The 13,947-nt window shown below is 42.1% G+C and overlaps 1 protein-coding gene across 9 annotated transcripts in view; it reads right to left on the reverse strand.

Moving 5' to 3' along the window:
• The window catches only part of STX8 (syntaxin 8), a 258,093-nt gene that overhangs the window by 42,372 nt on the left and 201,774 nt on the right, over nucleotides 1–13,947 (reverse strand). For 6 of the 9 annotated variants that reach the window (XM_049110214.1, XM_049110216.1, XM_049110215.1 and 3 more), the window contains one exon: nucleotides 13,608–13,650. The exons of 1 other annotated variant lie outside the window; for it this stretch is intronic. In XM_049110214.1, the coding sequence (XP_048966171.1) occupies nucleotides 13,608–13,650 (43 nt within the window). Of the gene's footprint in view, nucleotides 1–11,167; nucleotides 11,670–13,607; nucleotides 13,651–13,947 lie in introns of those variants that run through there. 2 more of the 9 variants (XM_035716683.2, XM_035716685.2) reach the window with 2 other exon arrangements.

The following is a 13,947-nucleotide window of genomic DNA, read 5'->3' on the forward strand; positions in this document are numbered from 1 at the left end:
GAGGGGACATTCTTATTTTGTCTCTCATCTGATCTTATAGTATTTTCCATCAAGCAAAATGGTAGCATTTAGTCTGCAATAGTTATTACTGGGTATGATAATGAAGTATTCTTTATGTTTTTTTAAGATTTTATTTATTTATTCATGAGAGACACAGAAAGAGGCAGAGACACAGGCAGAGGGAGAAGCAGGCTCCCTGTGGGGAGCCTGATGCAGGACTTGATCCCTGGACCCTGGGATGATGACCTGAGCCCATGGCAGACACTCAACCGCTGAGCCACCCAGGCATCCTATGAAGTACTCTTTAATTCCTAGTTTGAAGAGCTGCTGTTTATTTTTATTTTTTTTATTGATTTTCCCTAGTACACAATGTATACTGTTTTCCAACAATTCCTCAATGTTGAGCGATTTATACACACTTTTTTCTCATTAACATGTATTATTTGGTTAGGTGTCTAATTGTCTTGCCATTTATTTATTTATTTATTTATTTATTATCTATTTATTCATGAGAGACACAGAGAGAGAGGCAGAGACACAGGCCAAGGGAGAAGCAGGCTCCTGTGGGGAGCCCGATGTGGGACTCAGGATCACGCTCTGGCCTGAAGGCAGGTGCTAAACCGGTGAGCCACCCAGGCATCCCTGCCCTGTTTATTTTCATTTGGGAAGCCTGGTTTCTTATGGTGGCATTCTACCCATTCTTTGAATACTTTACATGCAAATCTTCATTCAGGTAAGTGTCCTGAAGACACAGTCTCCTAGCTAGTGGCTTGTCTTTCCACTCTTTGAATGCATGTGGTCTTTCACACAGTGCACACTGTAAATTTAATGAAGTTCACACTATCATCTTTCTCATACTTTCTGTGTTGTAGATGAAAATTAATCACCAAACTAACCCATGTAGATTTTCTCCTAAGTTCCCCACTATAACTTAATAGTTTTGCATTTTATATCTAAGGCAATGAATACTTTTGAGTGAATTTATGTCTAAGGTGTAAAGTTTGTGTAAAAAATTCCTTGTGGCTGTCCATTTGTACCCTCATTTGCTGACAATGACTAAAGACTCAAAACTAAACAAACCATCTTTTCTGCATTGATGTGCCTTTATTCTTTTGACCCAGGTCAAGTTTTCTGTATCTGTGTAGGTCTGTTCACAGACTCTCTGTTCTGTTCCATTTATCTATGTGTCCACTTGTTTTTAAAACATCACACGCTTAATTATCGTAGTTTTACAATAAATCTTCAAATGGGGAAGTGTGAATTCACTGACTTGTTCTTCATCAGTACTGACTACACTACTCAATGTTTCTAACACAAGTCTGTCGATATTTACAAAACAGCTTGCTGAGATTTTTATGGGGATTGCACTGGATCTTCAAATCAGAAGCTATCAGAAGAACTGATATCTCGGGACGCTTCAGTGGCTCAAGCCACTGGGTGGCTCAGTGGTTGAGCATCTGCCTTTGGCTCAGGGCATGATCCTGGGATCTTGGGATCGTCTCTTGCATTGGGATCCCCACAAGGAGCCTGCTTCTCCCTCTGCCTGTGTCTCTGCCTCTCTCTCTGTGTCTCTCATGAATAAATAAAATCTTAAAAAAAAAAGATATCTTAATAATACTGTACCTTTTGGTCGTGAACAAGAAATATATCTCGAGTGAATTACTTTCCTTTCATTGTTTTCGAGTGTTTCTTAATTTTCAAATTTTTATTCAATCTTTTTAAACTAAGAGGAAAAAACCAAAAATAGTTCACCCATTTCTCCCAATCCTCACCTCCTGCAACCACCAATCTGTTCTCTGTATCGATGAGCTTGTGTTTTTTTTTAATTTTTTAAAATTTATTTATGATAGTCACACAGAGAGAGAGAGAGGCAGAGACATAGGCAGAGGGAGAAGCAGGCTCCATGCACCGGGAGCCCGATGTGGGACTCGATCCCGGGTCTCCAGGATCGCGCCCTGGGCCAAAGGCAGGTGCTAAACCGCTGCGCCACCCAGGGATCCCTGAGCTTGTGTTTTTTAAGAACCCACACAACAGAGATCGTATGGTATTTGTCTTTCTCTGCCTTATTTCACTAGCATAATGCCCGCAAGTCCATCCATGTTGTCACAAATGGCAATTTTTCATTCTCTTTTTAATGGGTGAATACTATTCCATTTGTGTGTGTGTGCATGGCACACCGTCCCCCACACTCTCTTTATATATCTTTATACATTTATCTATTGAGATGCTTAAATTTTCCCCATGTTTTGGCTATTGTAAATAATGCTGCAATGAACACGAGGGTGCAAATATCCGTTTGAATTAGTGTTTTCATTTTATTCAGATAAATACCCAGAAATGGAACCACTGGATACTACAGTAGTTCATTTTTTACTTTTTGAGGGGCCTCCATGCTATTTTCAGTAGTGGCTGCACCAATTTACATTCCTACTGTTAGAATGCAAGGCTTCCCTTGCTCTACATCCTCGCCAACACTTTCTCTTGTCTTTTTTTTTTTTTTTTAGATTTTATTTATTCATGAGAGACAGAGAGAGAGAGAGAGAGAGAGGCAGAGACACAGGCAGAGGGAGAAGCAGGCTCCATGCAGGGAGCCCAACATGGGACTTGATCCTGGGTCTCTAGGACCAGGCCCTGGGCTGAAGGGGGCACTAAACCACTTGAGCCACCTGGGCTGCCCTGTCTCTTGTCTTTTTGAGAAAAGTCCATCTAAACAGGTGTTAGGAGGTATCTCATTGGGGTTTTGATCTGCATTTCCCTAATGCTGAGTGATGCTGAACATCTTCTCATGTACCTGTTGGCCATCTGGATGCCTTCAGGAAAATGTCTATTATCCAGGTCTTCTGCCCATTTTTAACTGAATTGTTTGGGTTTTTTCTTTTGCTATTGAGTTGAGCCTCTCATATATTTTGGATATTAGTCCCTTATCAGATACGTGGTTTGCAATTACTTTTCCCTATTCAGTAGGCTGCCTTTTCATTTTGTTGATGGTTTCCTCTGCTGTGTGCTCTTTTTCAAACTGACCACAGACACTGAGTTTCATTAAATGCCTTTTTAGTTTTGACATTCGGTATATATGTCCTCTTTGCTGGGTTTTGACACCAGTTACTCCAACTTCATACAGTGAAACAAGAAGTCTTCCTTCTTTTCTGAATTCTGCAACAGTTTATATAACACAGGAATTATTTTTCCTGTGAAGTTTAAAAGAATTTACCTATAAGACTGCCCATCACCAGAGCATTTTAGGAAAGAGAGGTGCTTTGGATTTTTTCTTTTTTGCCATGGGACTGGGCATATATTTCTCTATTTAATTAGCCTTTTCAGAAGGATAGCTTTGATATGTACAAATAAGTCTACTCTGTGTGTTTTCACATGCACGGAATGGTCATCCTCCTCTAAAAGCTTTCAGTTAGAAGTTTCTGACTGACAATCATTATGTTACATCCTCTGTGTTGTTATATCTCATCTGAACTATTACAACAGTATCACCAATCAAGAAGATTTGGTAAATGCTGGATGCCAACTGTGTCCACCCAAGTCTATGACACATCTGCACTCCCCTGTCAGGACCCTGTGTCCCTCTGGCCTACCAGTGATGCAGCAGGCAATGCTGCCTTCTGTGGTGCTCATGACATTTTTTTACATGCTTGATTTTACAGGTCTGCTTTTTAAGGAATTTATTCACACCCATCCAACTTAATCCTGAAAATTAAGTGGTAGGAGATTACTTAATAACTATAACAATACAATGAAATATATTTAGGGATAACACACCTATATAGTAAGGAGATACATGCTTATACATAATTTGTTAACTTTTAGCAAGCCATTAGAAGAAGGAGATGAGCTCATGCCAGACTTGGCCAGTTTATGAGCAGAGGTAGAAGGAAAAGGTCTAGAAGATTGGTTGGAAAGGCCAAGTTTTGCCATACTCTGAAGAGCAGAAGATGAGACTGCGGCTGTTCAGAGCCTTTCCTAATGGGCTCCCATGAGGCTAAAGAAGGAGGTTCAGCCTCATGGCAGAGATGAGGTTTACCGCCCTCCCTCCTAAACCCACCTTTTCAAGTAACCCCAAAGCAGCTGCTTTTGAATTGGGGAAGATAGTATGAGTCTAGCTGGAAGCCAGAAAATCAGCCAGACCTATGTACAGAAACGGAACTGGGATGTGGTTCCTGGCACATTGAACGGAAGTCCCATATGTTCTGAAAGAAACCATAATCCTGGGGAAGAGATGGGCGGGGGGAGATATACAAATAGCTTGTGTTTTAGTTTTGAGGTCACTAGACCACGGGGAGCCACCTCAGAATCTATTGGGGAAGACTTTCCATCACTCAGACATCCTGGCCTTTGAGTTGGATGTAGTAACTGGATGGGGCTTGGGCTAGCTCCCTTGGGGAGAGGGTGTGTTCTCTGTGCGGATGTAAGACAGCCATGGATATGTGGGTGGCCAGGCTGCAGGGGTGATTGGCTGGATGAGTCTGCCAGAATTCACTTTTCCTTTTCTTTAGCGCTTATAGAGTCCATTTCCCAGCTAAGTGGGCATGTAGGTGCATTCTCACTAGTGGAAAGTGAGCACAAGTGATGTGTCCCATCATCAGCTCTGCAAACATCAATGGTGTGTTTTAATACCCTTCTTCTTTCTGAAGTGTACCATGATGTGCCCATGCCCTGTCTGCGATCATGGGGATGAGAATCCATAAGCGTAAGGGAGAGACAAGACAGAGGGAGAGCCAGCCAAGAATGGCTCCAGGATGAGGCAAGACCATTAGGAACCAAATTTAGATCAGTGATTGTCAGGGACTGGGTGTATTTGGCGGGGAGGAGGAGGGACTGACCACTAAGTCATAGGAGGCAACTATTTGGGGTGGTGGGAATAGTGTTTTGACTGTGATGGTGGTGACACAACATATGTTTGCTAAAATTCATAGAACTAGTCACATAAAAAGTTGTATTTTACTGTATGTAAATTAACCTTTAAAAAAAAAAAAAGAATTACCCCATGGAGAAGAGACCTTCCTTTCTAACCTAGACTGCTCACTTAGGGGCTGTTTTATGAAACAAATACAGTTCTGTGTTGCATAAGCCACTATATTGCACTGACATAGCTGTCAGAGTAGCTTATTCTTTATCTGATGTATTAAAACACATTGGCGGGACCTAAAAATGAATCTTGCCAATTAGGTTATGATCATGGTGACAGCCAAAGTCAGTAGGACGAAGAATGGACTTATTGAACAAATGGTGTTGGAACAACTAACCAGCCATCTGGAAAGAAAAAGTTGTGTCTCTACCTCAAACCAGGATAAACTCCTAATGGATCAAAAATTTAAATGCAACAAACAAAACCATGAAAGTTCTAGGAAAAAAAAATCCACAGAAGAATTCCTTTTTGTCCTTGAAGCAGAAGCAAATTTAACATGACTTAACAATTTGCATGTCATAGGGACACCTGGTGGCTCAGAGGTTGAGCATCTGCCTTTGGCTCAGGGCATGATCCTGAGGTCCTGGGATTGAGTACCTCATTGGGCTCCCCACAGGGAGCCTGCTTCTTCCTCTGCCTGTGTCTCTGCCTCTCTCTGTGTGTTTCTCCTGAATAAATAAATAAAATCTTTAAAAATTTTTTCATGTTTTTCTCATTTTTGTATCCCAAGGCTAGCATATTCATGGAATATTTCACACACACACACACACACACACACACACACACAATCTCTGCTCCCATGTATCTCTACACTTTCTAGGCTTGCAGTTATTTTCCTCTTTCTCTCTTGCTTTTAACAAGCCTTGAAATTCTTTCTGCGCAGCCATGGGTTAACCCAGGACCTCACCCCGATGTCCTTCACCAGAAATACTCTTAACGACTGGACGCTCAACCATCAATCTATTCGCCACATGCTTTCTGAGAAATGAGTAACAGAGATTTCTAATGGTGCATAAAAAACAGACAAGATCCTTATGTACTAATGGGAGGTCCAATTTTTGTGGAGAGAGAGAAATAATCTGACTATACAAAAAAAAAAAGTAGAATTGTAATTATGAAAACGCTGTGAAATGAAGCTGTGGGAGAGCCTGAGACTCCATGGGTTCGAGATCAGAAAGGGCTTCCTGCAAAAAGTGATGTTTGAGCTGCAATCAATTGATAGCAAGGATGGGAGGGCTCTGGCCTAGCAGAGAGGGTAAACAGAGAGAGGAAACCAGGTATTCCTGCTTCTTCCTTCACATGCAGCCTTCTTTCCAACAGGAGTTTATTCCCCTCCCTCTAAACTTTCTGAGTTTTGCCTGGTGGCTACATAATGTGGGAAAGGGTATCTTTCCTCTGACCCACTCGTGATCCGCTCCCAGAACATTCCTATGCCTTTGTGTCTAGGTAAGATCTCAGGCAAACCCTCTCTGTCCTCCACTGGCACAGTCCAGAACATTCTAGTTCCCTCCCTCCAAGGGAATGGCATTCCAGCGACCTTTCTCCTCAACAGAAAACCCACTGGGACTTGTAAGTTGATGTGTTATTGTATTATCATATTAACAAACTCCAGGATAAGTGCAATGTGAGCCCCCCCCCCCCCAAAAAAAATACCATTGGGAAATTTTAGGAGGCATAATCTTACTTTTCTTAAAGTAATATTTCTAGTTGCTGGCTTGCAGGGAGCAGTTTATTCTTTAATGCTGACTTGAAAAAAAAAAAAAAGGCGGGGGTGGGGGGCAAATTAGTGTGAGCCACTGGCAAAAACACAAACAAAAACCTCCCCAAGCTCCTCCAAGTCCAGAGCTAGCTGCAAAGCAGCCAGTCCTATCTCTGCAAGGACATTTTTTCTCACCCATTTGTGTTGCAAGGGAAAAATATCTTCCAGGAAGCAAACATTTTTAAGATTTCAGCTTTTAAAATGCCCAGTGCTTGTGATAAAGGGTGTTTTCAAGCCTCTTCTTCACCGTAACCTGCCAGCCAACATGGGAAACCATTAGCTCAGGCTGCTACAATTAACTCAGGGCTGCTTCTTGAAAGGCTCACACAATTCCCAGCTACTTATCATGCAAACAACCTGAGGGACTCATTTTCCTTGCAATGCAGTAGGAGGGGTAAATTACTGAGATAAGTAGATTATTGGGAAAAAGTCACACTCAGAGGCCTTACGAGATGATTAAACCCTGGGAAATTCATCCCCCGAAATCCCTGGCCTCTGAGAGCACACATTCATTACTGGCTCTTGGATAATCTACAATGAAGAACCCTCTTTGGAAGCAGTAAATACTTCTATTCCGCTGAGTTTCCATCTAACTTTTCAAACAGTGAGTTCCTTAGTTTTATGGGTGAGATTCACCACAGACCTAAGTGAATTAAAGGGGTGAAGTTACCAAACTTGTAAGATTTTTAAAAAAGATTTATTACTTATTTTGGAGAGAGAGAGAAGGGCAGAAGGCAAGGGAAAGAGAAACCCAAGCAGACTCCAAGCTGAGTATGGAGTACCATGTGGGGGCTCAAGGCTCGATCTCACGACCCTGAGAACATGACCTGAGCCAAAACCAATAGTCAGACACTCAACGAACTGAGCCATCCAGGCGCCCCAGACTTGTAAGATATTTAAAAATTTCTAAGAGAGAAGCACAAACACTAAAGCCAATAAAATGATTAACTCTATGAAAATAATGGTCTTACTGACCTCATTGCATTAACTTTGAAAACTCCACATCTGTAGAAACCATTTCATATTTGATTAATGGCCGCGGTCAAGGCCACTGTCACACAGTATCTTCTCTGTAATAAGTACTTCCTTATAGCGTGCAATAATCAATAGTCAAATCAGCAATTATTGGTGAAGTTGATGACTAGCTTGAAGTTAAGTTAAATATAACCACGAGCTGGAGACAGAAAATGAACCATTGTTTTCTGGCAAGAGGGAAAAATCAACAAACCAATAAACCAACTGGGAGCTCTGATAACCAAACTCTGAATAAGACAACTTCGTGGTGGAGGCTGTTAGTATCAAGGCTGACTTTCTGCTGCAGCAGCTGAATTGTGAGCAGCTGGTATAAACAAGCATGACATTTCCCCAAGAAGCGGGGTGGCACCCAAAACCGGGTGGTGCGCCCTGTCCCCCCCCTTGCTCCAGGCGACACTCAAGGAACTGTCAACTCTCTGTTGAGCTTAGAGGAAAATACTTCTTTTTTCCTGCTTCTTTTCAAGATTTTATTTACTTGACAGAGAGAGGGTGACAGAGCACAAGCAGAGGGAGCGGCAGAGTGAGGAGCCTGATGTGGGGCTCGATCCCAGGACCCCGGGATCATGACCTGAGCCTAAGGCAGATGCTTCACCAACTGAGCCACCCAGGTGCCCCTCCAGCTTCTTTTCTTAAGGATGAATATTCGCTGACTCCCAGGAGTTGAGGCTTCTTACAACTGGTCTGACAAAGCAAAGCAACAGGGCAAGTGTGACCTGAGCCAGGGTGGGCAGGCCAGGACCCTGAGGACCAAGGAGGCTGAAGGGGCTGCTGGAGGAAGAGAAGTGGATGACACTTCTTAAACTTTTAAGACACTTTTTAAAGGGAAGATTTGCTTTGTGGGGCACAATACAACCTGCTCCTCTGTCTCCGTATGAAACCTTCAGTAAACTGCAATTTATCAAACTTCTCGAAGCTGTTTTTGTCCATGTGCAATGGGTATGTGCTCGTCTGGAGAGGCACATGTGATATGATGTGCTGGGATTAACCTTGTGGGGATAGGGCTGGGGTACAGGAGGGGGGTCCATGGGGATCTGTTCTCATTCAATTTATAATAGGCTACCCCCAGTCTTCCAGATGAAATACTTTTTAAAAAAGATTTTATTTATTTGACATGAGAGAGAGTGTGCGAGGGCACGTGCAGTGGGGGCACAGGAAGGAACAGAGGCAGAAGGGGAACAGACTCCCCACTGAGCAGGGAGCACAATCCAGAACCCCAAGATCATGACCTGAGCCGAAGGCAAATGCTTCACCAACTGAGCCACCCAGGTGCCCCTCAGATGAAGTACCTGAAGCTTACAGAAGTTACATAACTTGCCCCAAATCTCAATGCTTAAGCCAGGATTCATACCTATAGTCGGATTTTAGAACCCAGAGTCTAAATTACTACAGGAGACTTATCCTGGAAGACGGCAGAGAAAATAATTCCAGCTGATATCACAAACTGCTATACTTCATTTATCAGAGTATGGGTTTCCGGATGTAACATAAGTGATATTTTGAAAGAGGAGGAGTCAGCAGGGTTAGTATGGGAAATCCATCACCCGAGCTAGTCAACAGCTGCCTGAAACATTTATCTGCAATAGTGTGACACGATCTTTCACGACAGAACTGAAATTCAAATCAGAATGCAGGGCAAGGAAATAGTATGGGAGAGAGAAAGGAAAAAAAATTCATTAAAAAAGAACTGGTGGATATATGAATGGAGTGCTGCCTTTAGGAACCACAACGTGTGATACTGACAGTGAGACAGTAATCACATATATGGTGAAAGAGGAAAAAGCACTTTCAATAACCATGTAAAGACACAAAGATATCTTGGCATTGCTTAACATAGGTAGATGGAATGAAAATAGAGTACAGCTACTAAGAATGAGGACAGCTCGAATCCCAGCTCAACCACTTACTAGCTGTGTTGCCTTGGACAAATCACTTAACCTCTCTGTTCTTCTGTTTCTTCATCTGTAAAGTGTAGACATTAAATGTTCCTATGTCATTACATTGTTGTGAGGATTCGATGACTTAATATATTAACATATTTGGAACAGTGCCTGGAACATGATAAGCATCTTATAAGCTTTAGCTGATACTATATTCTTTTATTTTTTACAAAGATTTTTAAATTTATTTATTTATGACAGACACACAGAGAGAGGCAGAAACACAGGCAGAGGGAGAAGCAGGCTCCCTGTGGGGAGCCAATGCGGGACTCGATCCCAGGACCCCGGGTTCACGACCTGAGTTGAAGGCAGATGCTCAATCACTGAGCCACCAAGGTGCCCCTATCATTATATTCTTTTTTTTTTTTTTATTTTTTATTTTTATTTTTTTTTCATTATATTCTTAATACAAAATGGTGGGGGGGTACCTAAACCAGTATGGGAACATTTTAGGGGTATTCACAAGAGGCAGTAAATGCACAGGTAGCCCGAAGGATAGATAAGTAGGTCTGGTGGGATATATTGAGCTGTTGGCTCACAGAGGAAGACAGCTGGACTGTTGTGTTAGGAGAGTGAGGAAGGGCACTGAAGGATGTTCCGAGGTTAGAGCACAGGTCCATATGGAGACAGTGGAGTGACAGGAGGCTGGGGCAGAGAGAGGAACTTTTAGAGGCAACACAGCTCCAGCTGTAGCCGTGCAGAGGGAGAGGTGATGAGACCACAGTGTTGCAGAGACCATCACGCAGACTCCCTCGCCTCTTACTGTGATGGCAGGAAAATGGGAGACAAGAGATAACCATGAATGGAGAGTCAGAAACCTCAAGGAATATGGGTGGAGGACTGGAAAGTTTTTAGCTGTTGAAATCACATCTACTGTAGCTAGCTGGCTTAGGCAAAAAAAAAAAAGGGGGGGGGGGATATTGGAGCTTATGGAACCTTCCGGACCACCAGAAAAGCAGATCTGGAGGATACACGATGGCCAGAACCAGAAGAGCCAACCACACAGGACAAGGGTTCCACACCACTCGTGGGACAAGAGGTGTTAGATGCTAGAATCTTCGCGGAGCTCCCTGCAAAGACCACACACTCCTCCTCTGTGCCTATCAGGAGATCTGATCTCCCTGGGTGTCACTAACACCTCCTACTGGTCTCTCCCATCTCTGTGTCTTCTAAGGTAGAAACTGGGCCACATGTGAAGCCTCATCATGAGGAGCTTTTAACTTTCTGACCTGTGTAATTCAGGGAGGAGATATGTAGGAGAGGGCTGACGTGACAGGTGAGGAAGCCGACCCCAGCTCCTGAACAGCAGTGGCAGTGAAGAGGATGGAAAGGAGATGCTGGCACCACATGGCTTGGACTTCCCTGTGGGGAGGGGGGCTGACAGCAGAACAGAGTGCTGGGGAGGGACAGGGGGGAAGAGGGAGAGGGAGCTGGATTTCTATGGTTCTGAGATATTAACATCAGGAGAGAACAAAGACCCTTGACTGAACAAGGTATGATCGGAGGAAATCTATGCTTTAATTAATAAGCTGGTGCTAGAAGCAGTGTTCTAGGAAAAGGGCATTACCTCACAGTGACATGTTATGAGCATCTCTAAAATTCTGGCCCCAGTCCAGATGAATTTCCCTTTGTCTCTGGACTCACCTGAGTTAATTCCTCACCTTCATCCCCATTTATCCAAATGCTCTTTCAGTGAGCCATTCTTCAATGGGCCTGTTTTTTTAATTTCCCTTGCACCACACATACACTGGCAGGAAGTAATCTCTCCCTTTACTTGGAATTCCTGTAACATGTTACCTATATTCGTCTTGCATCACTGATCTCATTTTGCCTCATATTTGAGAGTTACTTAGGGATGGGTCATCTCTCCTTCTTGAGGCAGAGTGAATAATCGTCCAGATTTCTGAGTTCTCAGCTCCTAGTACAATCCCTTGCACTTGAAAATTCTTTGGTGAGTGAAGAACAAATACGTCACATCCACCATACGCTCTTCATTGTACCATGCGATGATTTCCGATTTCTGCAAGGAAAAAGATTGCCAGATACCTCACCGATCTGTTCTGAGGTTCATGCTAACCAAAATGCTTAATCTCTAAAAACGCCCATACTATGGGGCCTTGCCCTACCTATTCTATGGGCTTCCCAATGGATTATAGGATTGCGAATACATCTTTTACATCTTTCATATTCCCTGTCATGCCTATTGTGGTATATACTCAAGGAATACTTGTTGACTCATCTAAGTTTTAGACATTACGTGGGGCATGTGGATGGGCCCTGGAGTTTGTCTGACTAAGGAAGTCTACAAAGATTGCTTTGTATATATCTGGGCAGATGAACAGCAGTTCATTCACAGTAACGGCATTAGGTTAGCTTCACTCTGGAAAAAGCATGGTTTAAGGGAAGACAGAGGATGAGAGGCATTAAGGAGGTGTAGCCCTGCAACAATGAGGAGATCTAGTGAGGCACCATCAGTGAAGAGAGACCCCCACTAATTTCTTGAAGACAGAAGACAAATGGGGTAGGGCTGATGGCCAAATGTGAAGAGGGAGCTGTGGCATAGACATGGGGAAGAGCTGTAACTGATGAGGGCGCCAACCTGCCAAACACCAACCTTGAGAGGCTCCAGAATGACAAGAGAATAAGCAAGACAGTGAGAAACTGAACAAAAATCAGGACTCACTGAAGATCTTTCTGTGGACCCTCCCCCACCTACCAAGTAACAAAACCACCAGGCAGCCCAGTGTTTATACCACATGAAAAGCTGGAGTATTTTCTCTAAAGACATCCAGCAAACTATTTCTGGGGTACCAGAGCTGCTACTGTGGGTGCTGCTGTCCTAGTATGCTATGGCATATGGAAGGTGGGGGTGAAGCCCATCATTCAACCAGATCCATCCATTTATATAAGGCCTCCCATCAGCCTTTCCACTTCCAGATTCATATGTATGAGCTCATCCCCAAGATTCATCAAGTATATAAGCAAAGTCCATAGCATGACATAGAAAACACAGTCAAACAAATAAAGGAACTGACCCTAGAGGATACAGAAACAATTCTGATGAGAATTAAAAAAAAATCCAGAGCATGACCCCCTACCAAAAAAATCTAGTTAGTATTCTGGAAGAGATTTGGAAAAAAATATTGTACCCATAAAAACAAGGACAAAATCCAATAAAAAAAGGAACAATCAAGAATAAGAAAGAGTTTTAGAAATTAAAAGACCCACAATCAGACAAATTGCTTTGACATTTCAAAAACGGCAACAATAAGAGACCCTAAAATCTTCTAGAGTGACAAAAAAATGGGACAATGAAAAGATAAATAAGAACAGGTTGCAAACAAAGGAACTAGAATCATATTTGTGTGAACTTCTCAGTAGCAGCACTGAATATTACTAGAAAGTAAAGCAAGTTCTGAAGGAAAAGAATTTGCAATTTAGAATTCTACACCCTGTCAAACTACCAACTAAGCATGAGGATGTAATAAAGAATCTTCACACACGAGAATTCATTAGGCATACCACTCTTGCCCCCTTTTGCCCTTTTGCAGAAAATTGAGGATACTGTTCAACAAAATGAAGGTTAAAATTTTTCAGGAAAAGGAAGACATGAGAACAGAGAAATGGTATAAGCACACAGGTTAACAACAAATAGAAACACCAGGATGATAAACAACAAACATAAGAATAAATACATAAATAAGAACAAATACATAAGATACATAAGATACATAAGAACCTTGAGAGATTATCTAATTTTTCCATGTGGAAATCAGTATTGTTAGGCATTCTAAAGAGATGTTCATATATTGGGGAAAAAAACAAGTGCATTGAAAACTGAACAAAAGAAAAAAGGAAATTATCAACATCTGGAAAATCAAAAAATTACATAAGATGGAAAATACAACAGTGACATACCACTTGATTCAGCAATAAGCAATTGAATCATAATACTAACCGGATTGGAAAGGGAAGTCTGAGGACTAGAGGATTTAGGTTTCCTGGAAAAAAAAAAAAAGGAGATTTAGCTCAAAAAAACTTCAAGACAAAAATAAAGACAAAAAAATGTCAGGAAAAAAAGAGAGGCAACCGGAAACTCCAGGATATGTAAATGGCAGTATAAACTCTCTTTTGGTATATGGGCAAAGCAATTTAGAACAAGCAAATTTTAGAACAGAAAATTGGGGGCTTCCACAAGAATGGAATGGTTTCAAAATAACAGAATGAGTTGGAAGGTGGAAGATATCAAGTTTAGGGTGAAAAAGAACATGTTTCTTTTCCCAATAAGAAAAAGGGCA

This window comes from Canis lupus, chromosome 5 (assembly GCF_003254725.2).
Source record: "Canis lupus dingo isolate Sandy chromosome 5, ASM325472v2, whole genome shotgun sequence".
Taxonomy (NCBI): domain Eukaryota; kingdom Metazoa; phylum Chordata; class Mammalia; order Carnivora; family Canidae; genus Canis; species Canis lupus.